Source organism: Hemitrygon akajei, chromosome 22 (genome assembly GCF_048418815.1).
Source record: "Hemitrygon akajei chromosome 22, sHemAka1.3, whole genome shotgun sequence".
In the NCBI taxonomy this organism is placed as follows: domain Eukaryota; kingdom Metazoa; phylum Chordata; class Chondrichthyes; order Myliobatiformes; family Dasyatidae; genus Hemitrygon; species Hemitrygon akajei.
The window spans coordinates 60,895,713-60,912,292 of NC_133145.1; the positions used below are offsets into that span (position 1 = coordinate 60,895,713).

At 40.4% G+C, this 16,580-nt stretch overlaps 1 protein-coding gene across 2 annotated transcripts in view; it reads left to right on the forward strand.

Annotated features, from left to right (window-relative positions):
• Window positions 1–16,580, forward strand: part of cep112 (centrosomal protein 112) — a 531,702-nt gene that overhangs the window by 193,748 nt on the left and 321,374 nt on the right. For both annotated transcript variants that reach the window (XM_073026401.1, XM_073026402.1), the window contains exons 11-12: window positions 3,289–3,407; window positions 6,974–7,117. In XM_073026401.1, coding sequence (XP_072882502.1) covers window positions 3,289–3,407; window positions 6,974–7,117 — 263 coding nt within the window. The remainder of the gene's footprint in view (window positions 1–3,288; window positions 3,408–6,973; window positions 7,118–16,580) is intronic.

Here is a 16,580-nt window from a genome sequence, read left to right on the forward strand (position 1 = left end):
CTGCTTGGAGTAAGTAACTGTTTTTGCGTCTAATACTCCTAGCTTGGCTGCTGCATAGATTCCTCCTTGATGGGCATGAGACAAACAGTCCATGAGCAGGATAGATGTGATCCTCATTATGCTTTTGGCTGTCATTTTGGGAAGCCAAGTCCCAGTGTGAAAATAAATGTCAAGGAATAATAATGGTTTTCTCATCTACGTCAGTGGTCAGTAAGAATCAGGTTTAATATCACTGGTTTATGTCATGAAATTTGTTGTCTTTGAAGCAGCAGTACAATGCAATACACAATAATAGAAAAAACATGAATTACAGTAAATATACCTATATATGTATAATTGTTAAATAAGTAAATGGAAATTAAAAAAATAATAATGAGGTAGTGTTCATGGGTTCAATATCCATTCAGAAATTGGATAACAGAGGGCAAGAAGCTGTTCCTGAATTGTTAAGTGCATGCCTTCATGATTCTATACCCTCTTTCCTGATGGTATCAGTGAGAACAAGGCATGATCTGAGTGATGTGGGTCCTTAATGATTGACGTCGCCTTTTGGTGGCATCGCTCCTTGAAGATGCCCTGGATACTACAGAGGCTAGTATGCAGCTGACTCACTTTGCAGCTTATTTCAATCCTGTGCAGTAGCCACCCCCCACCCCTAGGGTGATGCAGCCAATTAGAATTATCTCCATGGTACACCTGTGGAAATTTGCAAGTGTCTTTGGTGGCATACCAATTCTCCTCAAACTCCTAATGAAATATAGCTGCTGTTCTTTATAGATCCATCGATATGTTGGGTCCAGTATAGATCCTCAGAGATATTGACACTCTGGAACTTGAAATTGCTCTCTCTTTCCACTTCTGGTCCCTCTATAAGGACTCGTGGGTGTTCCCTCATCTTACCCTTTCTGAAGTCCACAATCAGTTCTTTTGTCTCGCTAACATTGAGTGTGACACGACTCTACTTGATGATATATCTTGCTCCTGTACGCCCTCACGTTGGCGTCTGAAATTCCTGCCAACAATAATTGTATCATCAGCAAATTTATAGATACCATTTGGGCTATGCCTAGCCACACAGTCATGGGTGTAGAGAGAGTAGAGTAGTGGGCTAAACACACATCCCTGAGATTTGCCAGTGTTGAATGTCAGTGAGGTGCAGATGTTATTTCTGATCCACACAGATTGTGGTCATCCAGTTAGGAAGTCAAGGATCTAGTTACAGCTGGAGCTACAGAGGCCCAGGTTTTGAAGCTTTTCAATCAGAACTGCAGGAATGATTGTGTGAAGTGCTGAGCTGTAGCCAATAAACAGCATCCTGACGTAGATATTTGTATTGTCCAGGTGATCCAATGCTACATGAAGACCCAATGAGATCACATCTGCCATAGACCTATTGTGGTGATTGGAGTGGGTCCAGGTCTTTCTTGAGACAGGAGTTAATTCCAGCCATGACCTTCCTCTCAAAACACTTCACTACCATAGATAGTTGTTAAGGCACTTCACCCTGCTCTTCTTAGCGCTGATATAATTGTTGCCCTTTTGACGCATGTGAGAACTTCTGACTATAGCAATGAAAGATTGAAGATGTCTTTGAACACTCCAGCCAATCGGTTGGCACGGGTTTTCAGAACCCTACCAAGTACTCCATTGGTGTCTGTCGCATCACGTTCCACAGTTCATTTATTTTAAAAGAGCTGAAATGCTGCTCTATCCTGAGCCAGAGGACTTACAGGTTTTTTTGTCCACAACTCTCTGCAGCTTTTTGCGGTCACAGACAGAGCAGTTGCCATATCAAGTCGTGGTGCACGCAAATAGGATGTGTTCTATAATGCTTCGATAAAATTTAGTAAGGGTCGACAGAGGTATGCTGAATTTCTTTAGCCTCCTAAGGAGGTAGAGGTGTTGGTGAGCTTTCTTGGTCTTGACATCTTCGTGATGGAACCAGGACAGGGTATTAATGATGTTCATTCTAAGCAATTTGAGGCTCTCAACCTCAGCACTATTTTTGTCCTGCCAAAGGATTTCAGCCCGAAACGTCAACTGTATTGCTTTTCCATAGATGCTACCTGGCCTGATGAGTTCCTCCAGCATTTAGTGTGTGTTGCTCGGATTTCCAGCATCTGCTTATATTCTCTTGTTTGCTGCAGATCTCTTTTGGTAGTAGGCGCATTGCAGTGGTTGAATGGGATGAAATTGCTTTAGGTAACCTGAAACAGTGTGGGAATTAATATTAAATGATCTAATCAAAAAGTTCAGACAGGGGTTATCTGGCCATACAGAAATATATAAATCCCACAATTAGTAACATTTCTCTTTCCTTAAAAATTCAGAAGAACTTTGTGCTCTCTTAGGTGATGCACTTTACTGCAGGTTCAGATGACAATGAGGAGATTGTGTATTCTAAACCTGATATCATTTACTTCCACTCGTTTACTGCAGCTTAGCTGAATCTTAGATCAATTACAACTAAATTATTTCAAGAAATTGAATAGATTGGCAACTGGCCAAGCTGTTGGATTCACGACAATCAGCAGGAAAGTATCTGCTTGCCCTCTCCAATACCTAGGAAATTTTTTGATTGTGACGTTAGTAACCTGTTATTAGATTGCATATTTAATATTTATGAAGTGGTAATTTTAACCAAATCAATACTGTATATTAAATTGATATAACTTTATATTATTTGTAGAGGTGATAAACATATCAGGTATATAAAATTTGATTTCTGCTTGCCATATATATAATTATAGCAACATCCCTTTAGAACAACGGGGAGTGAATCTGTAGAATTCATTGCACAGACGGTTGTGGAGGCCAAGTGTTTGGTATATTTAAAATGGAGGTTGATAGATTCTTGATTAGTAAATGTATCAAAGGTTACATGTAGAAGGCAGGAGAATGGGGTTGAAAGGGAAAATAAATCAGCCATAATGGAATGACAGAGCAAACTCAATGGGCCAATTGGCCCAGTTCTGCTCCTCAGTCTTATGGACTTTCATTACTCATCCAATTTTCATAAATCTTTTCCCTTTTTTGGGACTCAATTATAACTTGTAATATGACTAGACCTGACATAAGAAACAATAGTTAGCTGGTTGCTCTGAGTTTTGAGTAAGGTTTCTCCAGACAGTAGTGTAAAATGAGTACAACTGAAAACCTGCACATGCACTACTACCAAAGAGCTATAACCATGATAGTCAATGTTTTATGTTAATTTATCCTTATCTTTTAATGTTATTCTATTCTGATTCCTGTTGCTCAATTATTTATTCATATATATTTTGGCAGTTCAGACCTTGGTTCGTGAATCACGGGTTATACGGGAAAGTAAAGAGAACCAGATTGCTGAGTTAAAGAAGATGGCAGGGCAGAGTGCAGATACTTTGAAAAATGATTGGGAGCGAAAGGTAAGAGGCATGGAATATTTGAGTTTTGCGTGCACTGTTCTAAATGCATGAACAAAATTATATGTTTTTTAAATATTTTAACTACAGATAAATTTCCTGGATCTGAGATAATTGTGGGAAATGGGTCCTGGGTGTGGATAATAGATAGATGGGAGTTAGAGAGAAACCACGTAGCAAGTAAAGCTTATGGTAATTTTCTACCACATTACCTGATACTCTACAGCCATCAGGCTCCAGAATCAGCATGAATAACTTTAATTACCAAAACTCTGAACTGATTCCACAACCTTTGCACTCTCTTTCAAGGAGTTTGCAATTCATGTTCTCATTACCTACTTTTTGTTTCAAAATTTATTTTCTTTTTTGCATTGTTATTGTTCAGTCTTTGTTTATGCCTAGTTTTTCATAAATTATATTGTATTTCTTTATTTTCATGTAAATGCCTGCAAGGAAATGAATCTCAAAGTAGTATATGGTGATATATACATAATTTTATAATAAATGTACTTTGACTTTTGTTTTAAGGTCTTTAGGATATCTGGTAAGTTGTTTGTTATTCTATAAACATAAAGGGAATTTTAACTGTACTTTCTCTAATCATATCTAAAATAAACTAACTGCTTTATCCCGCTGGGTTTTTTGAGTTATTCAGTGATGAAAGTTGGAGGTGTTGAAGAATTGCAAGTCCTCAGTTGATGACTAGGTGGCAGTTGGTTTATGGTCCACAGGGTTTTGAGCAAACTAATGCTAAATGGGAGAACATTACAAAAGGCTGAAAGGGCAGTATAGTCTGGTTCAACTTGAAGCTGCCTGGGAAGAAGTTAATTGAGACAAGTGTGTTTATTGGGAAAAGTTGTGTTGCATTGAAGCCTGGATATCGGGGAAGAAGTTGGCACTGCATAGGTAATGAAGGGGTGTTAACTCTGATTTCGAATGTTTGTTCTTTGATATTTATGTGCCAGCTGTATCAGTAAATTGTTCCCTTGTGCAACAAGACTACAGTCTTTGAGCTGTACTTCTCACTTCAGATGTAATTTCCTCCCTTTCACCATTTATATCTGAGGATAATTCCACAATGTCAAGAAGTCTTTGACAGATTTCAAGGCATTGATAATAGGTATAAAAGAAAGACTTTGCAGCAGATGGCTATGACTGAAAAGGAAGGAGATGACAATTTTAAAGGCTTTAGAGATGGAGAAGTGAAAATATTGTGGCTGTTTGCAAGAACCAAGAAGTTAAGAGTGGAAATCTGCTGAAAATTCTGATGCTAGAAATGTAAGATAAAAACTGAAAATGTAGGAAATAACTCAGAAGTTCAGGGAGTATCTATGGGAATAAAAATGGTTGATTTCAGGTTTGCAGCTCTCTTAGAACTGAGAAAGTGGGTGGATGAGAGGAGACTTTTGAGGGTGATAGAGAGCATCACCTGAGAAGAGATAACTACTGACAAAATCAGTTTGTGGATTAAGGGAATGTGTGGGTGGGGAAGTTGGTGATCAGCGTTTCAGTGGGAATGACATCTGAAGTGTGACTAACAGGGAGAAAGATATAAGAGAGCTTTGAAAAATGTGGATTTAAGACTAGTATGTGGCATGGTAGCTTAGCAGTTAGCATAATTCTATTATAGTGTCAGCGATCAGAGATTGGGGTTCAATTTCCTCTGCTGTCTGTAGGGAGTTTATATGTTTTTCCTCTGACTGCATAGGCTTCCTCCAGGTGTTCTAGTTTCCTCCCATATTCCAAAGACATACAGGTTAGGGTTAGTAAATTGTGAGCATGTTATGTTGGCCAGAAGCATGTTGACACTTGCTGTCTGCCCCACCACATCCTTGGACTGTGTTGGTCGATGATGCAAGCAATGCGTTTCACTGTATTTTTCGATTTATATGTGACAAAGAAGCTAATCTTTATAAATTGTTTTGAGCTCCTCTTTGTGTAGGGTGGCCAGAAGAGAGGTTTACATATATAAAAAAACTAGCAGTTAGCTTTGTTCTTCTGATTGGTCCTGGGAAATGTAACATAAAGCTTTGATCATCCCTTATCCAATTGCTTGGAGTTTTTGATTGTTTGGCATCCAGAGCACTCATTAAGTCTGGAGTGTGAGTTGAGAGCCTGAACAGTCAGCCAAGAACATGGCTAGCACTGGTACTTGGGGTGGGGGGGGGGGGTGGTCAGAACTGAGGGCAACTTTGTAACCAGAGCTGGGATCTGTAGTGTGTGTGTAGGTATGTTTCAGAAGTATATAAAGTGAAATTCATTGAGTTTTCTGAAAAAAACTTATTAGAATTCTTTGTGACATAAAATATGTGAAATAAAAGTTTATTGGAATATTAATAGAGGGAGGGAATAACATCCAATAGTCCAGAAAATTGGTTAATCTGATATCACTAAACTCCTGGGCGTGCCAGATTACTGGAGTTGTACCTGGCAATGGTGATTTGTATGCTGCAGTTCTGGGCTCCTTAAACCTGAAGGATGGAAGTCAAAGCTGTACCACAAGATAGAGATAAGGCTTTACAGAGGTCACAGGTATCAAAGATGGTATTGATGGAAAGGCTTCTGTTCCTTAGATTTTGTTTTCATTAGAAGAAGAAATTTGATTTGCCACCTGTGTACAGTGAGTCAGTGTCACAGGAGTGTAAACAGTAGGAATGCTGGTTTAGAGCAGATTGCATTAAACAACGAAGGTGTCACCACCAAAATCACAACTTCTATACTTTATACTTATAGTTAAAAATAGAATTGAATACATCTTAATATTGACTTTGAGTATATAAATTGGCTAGTGCTTTTCTTTTGGAGCAACATGGTGAGCCATTAGATTTCGAAGCATCCCATAGTTGTGCTAAGGTACAAAAGAAATCCAATGCTGTTTCTATTTTACACTTTCTATCTACCACTCCTGTTAAAATTTTATTTCTTCATTTAATGTTTGTCAGATTATATTTCCTTGGTTACTCCTGTTCCTTAAATATTGACAACTTCCGTGTCTATTGTGGAATAGGGATTAGGTTGTATTGTAATCATAGTGTGTTGTTCTGATTCCCAGAGAATAAACTGCTCAATATTGTTTTGAAGGGGCCCCCATTTGTAAGTGAATATGCAGGCTAATTTTGTATGTATTACAAATAAAAGAGATGTGTTTCTTTACATTCCCTGATTTCTCCTGATTCTTTCTATAATACCCAGCAACAAAGCATTCAAAACATGCATGCACACATGTATGCTTTCCTTCAGTTTTGGAACACTGATGCTTAGTTATAATTTTTTTCTGCATTTCCATAAAGAGTGCTGATGGAAATATTGGTACGTAAGTGTAATTATTGTTAACTTAGAAAAAGTATTCAGAGGGTGCAGCTGAACTTGGTATCTAGCAAGTTTCACCAGACTTGTAAAATTCATCTCTTGGTAACTTAAATGCTTCATCATGTTGTTGGAAGGTCACTGACATGTTGAGATCTGTCTGTGTGGTCACGTCTGTCATCAGCTTACTCTGTCAAATATCCTTGTCTGCTTTCAGAACTTACTGAATGTTATAAATAAATGTCTTTCTTATTTAAATGTAGTTACACAATGTTGTGGCTGAACTGGAGCAAGAGAAGTTTCAGCTGCAGAAGAAACACACGGAGAATATTCAGGAACTTCTTAATGATACCAATGCACGTCTCAATAAAATGGAGACAGAATACGCTGCTCAGTCAAAGGCCACTGTAAGTGTCCAGGCTTTTATTATCTTGATCAAAATATTAATACTCCTTGAATTGTAGTGCTGTGTAAAACCCTTGCCAGGATTAAATTGTCACAGTTTGCTGTTTCATGAAGTTTTCAAGTTTTGCTGAATACCATAAATTTCATTGAGATTTGACACTTGCACTGTAGTGTAGAGAACATCAACTACGGCACAGTACTGTAGTGGTTAGCACAACGCTTTACAGTACAGGTCATCTGGGTTCAAGCCCCGACGCTGCCTGTAAGGAAGTTTGTATGTTCTTCCCGTGACCACAGCCTGCTTCAGCCACCCAGGGAAGAAGGTGTCAGAGGTGGTGCATGGCCCAATAAATGGTCAAAATGATTGGCTTGGACGTTTTTATTGGTGATCGCAAGACCCTCTAGACATTGGTAATGTAGAATACTGTGAGTCCAGTTCATTAGTTTATTAATGAGACCAACGGCGTGGAGCTGCATTGCCTCAGTTGTTGTGTGGATAAAGCCTTCATGCCTCGGGGTCACCTGTTGTGGCTGCCAGAGAAGGAGACACCAGAACTGGCTGTGTGCCACTGGATTCCATACTGGGTTGGGGGGGGGGGGGGAGGGGGAAGCCCCTCCAATCAATGCTGCCCTCCAGTGGTGGGAGACAAGTTGGATTGCATTCATCTGCAGCTGTGCTTGGTTAAGATGAGGAACTGCTGTGGACTTGTTCTTGCAGGAACTTGGCTTCAGAACAACATCCATGCACCATCAATCTTAGGCCATTAACTCAGGGATATGGGCTATCTTATTTTTTTAATATAGTTTTGCAGCTATGGTTTTCTGCTATCAGAATTATATGTGTTAAGTGTGCTGTGTGTGACTCTTGGTACTGTGTTTTTCATCTTGGCCCCAAAGGAACACTGTTTCATTTGGCTGTATTCCTGTGTGTGGTTGAATGATAATTAAAATTGAACTTGAACTTAAAATATGCTATCCTATCAAACCTCTATTACCTCCTCAAAAAATCCATTCAGGTCAGATACCGTCTTATTTCAGAAATCCATGCTGACAATACACATCCTCACACTTAGAGTCTTTCAATATATAACAATTTATAAGAAATATTCATGAACTATTTGAGTTAAATGTTCCACCCAAACAAATAAGAGGAGGATGCAGCCATATTTCTCTTGATCACTGATTAAGTTTGATGCACTAACTTATATATGTAGCAAAGAGCATTGGGAAAAGCCTTTCATGTCAATATGTGAAAAAAAAAATTAGAAATAGGCCCAAAGAACAGAAAGCCTGGGACCACAATCTGTACTTAGGAGGAAGATGTTTGCATATAAATGAATATAGGAAAGTTGGGGGGTCTCAATATTTGCTGGGGTATTTGAAAATACCCTTTATTTGTGAGATTGTTGCCAATATTAAATACTGATCATTGGGGGGGGGAGTGCTTGAATGAAATGCTTGGTTGAAACAAAGCTCTGTTATATCATTCACATACTAAATTGGGGGTGTAGGTAGAGAAATGGAAGAGCTGGAATTATACCAATACATAATTTGCTAAGTGTTTCAAGCTTTGTATTTATTCATTAGTTTCATGGAATGTGTGATTAAACAGTAATCGTCTGCCCTTCTGATGTGTTGCTGAAAGTGAGATTTCAGCTGTTCACCTCTGCACAACTGAAGTCTAGTGTCCCTGACACACAACATTTGAGTAGCTCATCAAAGTGCAGTAAGTTTAAATGAAATCTCTCCTCATCTGACATGATGACTTTATGGTAAAATCATTGCAGTCACTTGCTTTGTTAAACAATTTTTGCTCATTCATAAATCAATTAAGACATACTGTATGATCACTACTGTTAGATCTGCCATGGAGCAGTATACCTGTATAATTTATATGTAGTTTAAATTATTTTGTTGATTTGAATGATCAAACCATGACTTTTGATTTCTTTTTTTCTGGACACTTTGAAAAGTGGAAGTTGATTAGACCAGAGACTGGCAAATGGAAACTTTGTGGCATCACTTGAAGAGCAGAGTCCTGGATGAAAAATTAGCATGCAGCACTTGTCATATCTTACTTAAAATAAGCAATGGATTAAACATTTCCTGTCAGCAGGCCTGATTTCTAGAGCCATCAAAAGCAGACAGATTTCACTGTGATGCTCAGGATTTAATAATTAAACACTGCAGAGTTCAACAAATGCTTTAAGATGAAAGAGCATGTAGTCACTGAAAATTAGATTGTTTGTCTGTTCTGACTTCCCCTCATGAAAGAGTATCTAAATTGTCAATGTGTGTGTGAATAGAATAGAATTAAAGGAAAGCTGTCATTTATTTCTGCTTCCGTATGAAATTCTCTCAATGGACAAACTGTTCACTGTACCTCTATGTTGCCATGCCCTGTAAAAGATCATCCCAGAGCTTCTCTGATATATTTATTGCACAAGACACATTAAACATGTCCGCCTGGTATTCTAACAGAGTTATTAAAGATAGTAGTCAAAGGAACAGGATACAAACACATAGAAGAATATTGTACAAACCAACTTGAATGTCCAATTTTCACTGTGCAATTTTACTCCCTGATTAGCCATTATGAGATAAGTGCGGTTTAGCTGTTTTCACAGATTTTTTTTCTTCATTTTAAATAATTTGTGACTCCTACCTTTAACTCCTTTCTGAGAGCCAGCAGTTATAATAGACTTCTGATTGCTCTTTTGTTAACTCTTCGTACTCTTGTATAATTGAAGGTAGTTTTATTGGTAATGTAGATGAGGAGACCACTGGAACATATACAGATTTGCTACGATACCAAGTTGGGTGGTAATGGGGTATGTGGAGAGAACACAGAGTGGCTTCATTAGGTAAAATTATGAAATGTATTAATAACACAAGAATATAAGAAATAGGAGAACCACCTGGGGCTTCTAAGCCTCTTCCACTATTTGTCAAGGTTGTGGCTGATCCATTTCCCAGCACTGTCACCAAATCCCTTGGTTCCCTTCACCACCAGAAATAGACTTGTGGAGTCATAGAACATTACAGCACAGAAACAGGCCCTTCAGCCTATCTGGTCCATCCAAACTATTAATCTACCTAATCTAATCGACCTGCAACCGGACCATAGCTCTCCATATGGGAATTTTGAAATCAACCCTCTATTCACCACTTGCACTAGCAGCTCATTGTCCACACTGATTGCCCTCTGAATGAAGAAGTTCCCCTTCATATTCCCCTTAAACATTTTACCTTTCAACCATAACCCATGATTTCTAGTTCAAGTCTCACCTAACCTCAATAGAAAGAGCCTGCTTGCATTTACCCTATCTATACCCCTCATAATATTGTGTATCTCTACCAAATCTTCTCTTAATCTTCATTCCAAGGAATTAAATCCTAACCTATTCAATCTTTCCCTATAATTCAGGTCCTCTAGTCCAGGCAACATCCTTGTAAATTTTCTTTGCATTCTTTCAATCTTATTTACATCTTTCCTGTAGGTAGGTGACCAAATCTAAACACAATACTCCAAGTTAGGCCTCACTAACAACTTATACAATTTCAACGTTACATATCAGCTCCCATGCTCAGTACTTTGATTTTTGAAGGTCATTGTGCCAAAAGCTTTCTTTACAACTCTGGGTATCTACTTGTGATGCCACTTTCAAGGAATTATAGATCTGTATTCCCAGATCCGTTTGTTCTACCATGCTCCTCAGTGCCCTACCGCTCATAATGGTCCTACACTGGTCCTCCAAAGTGCAAAACCTCACACCTGTATTAAATTCCATCTGCCATTTTTCAGCCCATTTTACCAGCTGGTCCAGATCTTGCTGCAAGTTTTGATAGTTTTTCTCGCTGTCCACTACACCCCCTTGGTGTCATCTGCAAATTTGCTGATCTAGTTTACCACATTATCATCCATATTGTTGATATTGATGAGAAACAACAGTGAACTCAGTACTGATCCCTGTGAAAAGTTAAAATCACCTACTATCACAACCTAATGTATCTTGCAACAGTTTGCGATCAGTCTACAAATTTGCTCCTCTAAATCTTGCTGGGTTGTGTATAATCCTATTAGTGTATTCCTCAATTCTACCTGTTAAACCTCACTAGATGAGCTCTGCAGTCTGTCCTGTCTGAGCACTGCAGTGACATTTTCCCTGACTAGTAATGCCAGCCTCCCCCTTTATCCCTCCTGCTCTATCACGTCTAAAGCAATGGAATTCCAGAATATTGAGCTGCCAGTCTTGCCCCTCAAGTCTCACTAATGGATACAGTCATGATTCTGTGTGCTGACTCATGCCCTAACCTCATCCGCCTTTCTTACAATACTCCTTGCATTGAAATATACTCAACTCAGAATATTAATCACATCATGCTCAGCCTTTTGATTCCTAACTTTGTATGTAAGTGAATAAAATCTCAGATTTCCAGCTGGGTACAGATGTTGATTTTAACAGATGTTTCGATGATAAACTCTGCCATCTCCATCAGGGTTAGAGATGTCTAGTTCAGTGGCATGTATATCCCTGTCGTCTGTCCTCCAGATTGGTTAGTCCTCATTCAATCAGGTTTCTTCTGTTTGCAATCGAATTCCAGTTCTCACTTAGAGTGAGACCTTTGTCTTTGTTAAAATTCGTTTTATCTAGTTTTATTTCAATGGCTTCCTTCACCAGGCGGTTCCAAAAGCCATTGGTATGGCACAGTAGTTTTGTGACTGCCAGGTGAAGGAAGCCATTGAAATAAAACTGGAGAAAAACTGAACTTGTTTTTATTGGCTCTTGCCAAGTGCCTAATTACATGCAATCCAAGTGATGTGCAAAATGTGCCGACGTCCCCCTCCCCACTCACTTCTTTCGAGCTTTGTCTCCCTCCTTGTAACCTGGTGTGCAAAATCTATCAGTCTTTTGAGTTATCATCTGAATGAAGATGACTGAGCCTAAGTGGCTGTTCAGAATATAAAGTTCTAAAGACTAACCACTGAATAAATTGGTGATTTGAACTTGAGGTGTACCAAATTAACAATGTCCAAAGGGGTTTTGTGATCACAAGAAAAGTGACCAAGACAGCCACTTACTATTTGACTGTAAGTGACTCAGACAGCAACACGTTGCGCAGCTCCATTATTTCTGCCAGCGAGCAACTTGCAGTACTTCAAATTCTTAATGTGCAACAGGATCTCTTGATCATTAGAAGTATGCTTAAGCAGAACGGCAGCACCTTTTGTTGACCCTGTAGAAGCTGCTGTGACCAATCATATGACCATCTTGCCAGATGGTGGTTATGTCTAACCAGTCAAGTAAATGTACTCTCACACTCCCTCAATGTCAAGGAAATCAAAACTCCAAGGAATATGAGGTAGTTTCACCAAGGTTTGGTATAATGTAGATTTCCTCATTCCTGTAACCTTTAAGATTATCATACCATTTGCCCTCCTCATTACAATCTACTTCTGTGTTTTGGTTGTCAGTGAGCTCTCTGACCCCTTCTGAATGCTATACAATCTGTCACAATTTAACAAAACTCTTCTGGTGACTAATTCCCTATTTGCACTCTCCCTCTTTTCTTTAATTGCTATCTTTCAATACACAAGAGCAGTTCCAGAATTCACTTAACTTTTTAATGATAATAATTATCTCTAAAGCTGCCTGTTTCAAAATTCTGGAATATAGGTCGTCAGGCTCTTGGGATAAATCAGCTTTCAAGCACACCAAATTCTTTCATGCTGTTTTTGGATGAATAATTATTTCCTATTTTGGATCAGATCAACATAATGAAGGGGATGGTCGAGGAGATCTTGGAATACATAAAAGCCAGGTGTATTGTAAGATGTTGTGGGAAAACATGATTTGTCTTAATTGGATTTGGCCTTGTTACTCTGGCAATATATTCCAAGATTGAGAAGTACCAAGTCATCAGTGGAGGGAGCATTTTAAATGGTAGTCTTGCTTGATTGACCATTTTGGCTTCAATGTTGATCATCCCACTGCATGCCTCTGTGTTGTCACTAGCACTATGTCTTTGCTGCCGGTGGAAAGTGACATGGTCAAGGATTATGATAAAGGAGTGTAGAATGTTGGCTGAGAGCTATCATTCTATGCATGCAACAATGTTAAGCTCCTGTTCTAGAATCTGGTTCAGTTCTGCCAATGTAGATATCAGCCTCCAGCTACTTTAGAGGACAACTTAGCCAAACTGACTGGGCTGTGTATAAAAAAATAAGGAAATTACATTGCAACCATCCAACTCCACACATAGATTGCCGCACTGGAACATACAGGACCCACTCCTTCCTCACCTACTCTGTTATTCTTAATATATTTATGAAATCCTTTAGGGTTCCTGTATATCTGATCAGCCAGGGATACCTCTTGGCTGTGTTCTTCCCTTGTAATTTACTTCTTACGTGCACTCCTGTATCCCTTATATTCATGTAATGCAGCTGTATAAAACTTTGTTTGGGCCATATTTGGGGCATTGCATTCAGTTCTGCTACTATATTACAGGGAAGAATGTGGCAGCTTTGGTGAGGGTGCAGAAGATGATCACTGGGTTGTTGCTTGGATTAAGGAGAGTTGAAGAACTTGAATTGTTTTCTCTGGAGCATTGGAGGCTGGTGGGGGGGGGAGGGGAGGGAAGGTGCGGGGCTGTTGGTGGTGACCTGATGTAAGAGTTCTATAGAAGAGAAGCATAGACATGGCAGACAGACAAATCCCTAGAATAGAATTGTGAAGTATAGGGGGCATAGTTTTACGATGAGAGAGTGAGAGTTGAAGGAGATTTATAAAGCAAATTTTTTTGCGGAGTGTGATAGGTGCCTGCTTTAATCTGATATAATAGCAGTAACCCAGAGACATTTAAACAGGCATGCGAACTGGCAGGGGATAGAGGGATATAAACCAGGTGCAGACAGATAGGTTAAGTATCATGGCATCGAAACAGGCTTTGTGGGCTGAAGAGCCTATGCTGTCCTGTGTATATTTAGGTGGGGAAATATGCATTAGTAAGGTAACTGCAGGTCTAGATCACATGCAAGGTAATCTGGATCTGAATGTTAGTGAGCCACATGAGTTTTTATGACATTCAGGTAATTTCATGGCCACCAACACAGGGCCTTTATTTTCTGTAATTCCCAAGTTATCTAATGACCTGAATTCTCATTCACCATTGCTTTGATGGGATTTAAGTGTGTGTCTCAGAGCCATTTGTTTAGGTCTCTGGATTAGTCAGGTATGTTACTGCCATTCCTTTTGAAATATGTGATTCTGAAATATGTCTATTCATTTTAAAACTCTAGTGAATGCTGAGAATGAGTGTAAAGAGCAGCTTTAATGATTTCTTAATGATTTTGTATTTAGTGTTATCTTGGCTGCTGTTGACCTTTGACGTGTTCAGATGAAGGTTTCCAATGTGGTATTGAATTTATTTGCTCAGATAATCTGCCCTTTTCAGTGGCCATGAATTATTCTGTTTACTGGCCCAGAAGGTAAGAGTTCCAAAAAGTTAAAGGAAAATTGTGACTCCATATCCCACCTTCCTTTCAATACATATTGTTGGTTAGTTTAAATTTTTAATTATACCATTACCTGAATTCTCCAAATAAACTGAATGGTCTTGAGTTGAGGAATAAAAATATTAGCTAGTATTTCTGCTTCTAAGTATTGGACCTCAGTTCCTAGAGGAAAATTTACTGAGTGTTCTCTGCAGTAGTAGAGTGATAAAGAAGGCAGAACAAAACCACCTCCTTTGGCCCTGACCTTAAAGTTAGAGTTAGGACGTGGACCTAGTGCAGGTATAAGAGATTAGTGTTCAGCATAGGCAAAAAGCTGGTTCTGTGCTGTTCTGTGATTATGAGGTAGTTGATTTTCTTATCTCCTTGCTGACTTATGAAACTCTTCTTCATACAAATGGTGTTCAAAACTGGCGTTCCTTCCCCACCCAACTCTCTTAAAAAATAGCTCCTGAAACTGGAGAGGGGTTGTGGTGGTGGTGGGGGGGGGGGGGGGGGGGGGGGTGATGGCAGGGTTGAAAATGTCAAAACTAAGATTGAAAGATTTCTATAGTAGAACCAAAACAAACATTGCAAAGAAACAAATTGTGTGTGTGTGTGTGTGATCTAACCAAATTGCCAAACATTTTCAAGCAGTTCATGCCCTACTTCTGTTCTAAAACATTGTTGCAGTATATACAAAACCAGTAATTGACATTAGCTGTTAGAATCACAAGTGATGACTTGTCATTTGGGCAAATGATCAGGGAGCAACTAAAATTGGAACATTGAAGTGCTGTTTACCTCTGGTTAGCTCACATCTTCAGAGAGGATTGAGAGAGACTGTAGCGATGTGCTACACACAGCGCTGAAATAACGACACGCAGTCGGTAAGTCGTTTCGAGACTAGTTTATTCAAACTTCGCGGTGCTGGTATTTCAATCCCTGGCGCCCGCCCTCTCTGGGTGGAAATGAAGTCAGAGGTGCATTACCAAAGTCTCTCCCCGCGCGCTGGCTATTTGTGACCCGGTTCGCCTGCGCAGAAAGTGGGTCGCCACATAACCCCCCCCCCAGAACCGGTGATACACCCCCCAATGTCCTCAGTCTGGGTCGGACTCTGTTTGGGAGGTCTGCCTCTGCGCCATGGTGCCTGAACCTCGACCGGCTGCGCCAAGTCCACATGGGCTGGTTTGAGTCGGTCCACCGTGAAAACCTCCTCTTTCCCCCCAATGTCCAGAACGTACATGGACCCGTTGTTGTTGATCACCCTGAATGGCCCCTCGTAGGGCCGCTGTAGTGGCGCCCGGTGCCCGCCCCTTCGTACAAACACAAACTTACAGTTTTGCAGTTCTTTGGGTATGCAGGTCGGGTTCTGCCCAAGCTGTGAAGTTGGTACGGGGGCCAGGTTGCCGAGCCTTTCGCGTAGCCTGTCCAGGACTGCTGCGGGTTCTTCCTCTTGCCCCTTTGGGGCTGGTATGAACTCTCCTGGGACGACCAGGGGTGCGCCGTACACCAACTCGGCCGACAAGGCGTGCAGATCCTCTTTGGGCGCTGTACGAATTCCAAGCAGGACCCAGGGAAGCTCGTCCACCCAGTTAGGTCCTCTCAGGCGGGCCATGAGAGCCGACTTCAAGTGACGGTGGAAGCGTTCCACCAGTCCGTTCAACTGTGGGTGGTAGGCAGTTGTGTGGTGCAGCTGCGTTCCCAACAGGCTGGCCACAGCTGACCACAGGCTGGAGGTGAACTGGGCGCCTCTGTCGGAGGTAATGTGGGCCAGTACCCCGAAGCGTGCTACCCAGGTTGCGATCAGTGCTCGGGCGCAGGAATCGGCAGATGTGTCGGTGAGCGGGACCGCCTCTGGCCACCTTGTGAACCGGTCTACCACCGTTAGGAGGTACCGCGCTCCTCGGGACACTAGTAGGGGGCCCACGATATCCACGTGAATGTGGTCGAACCTCCGGTGGGTGGGT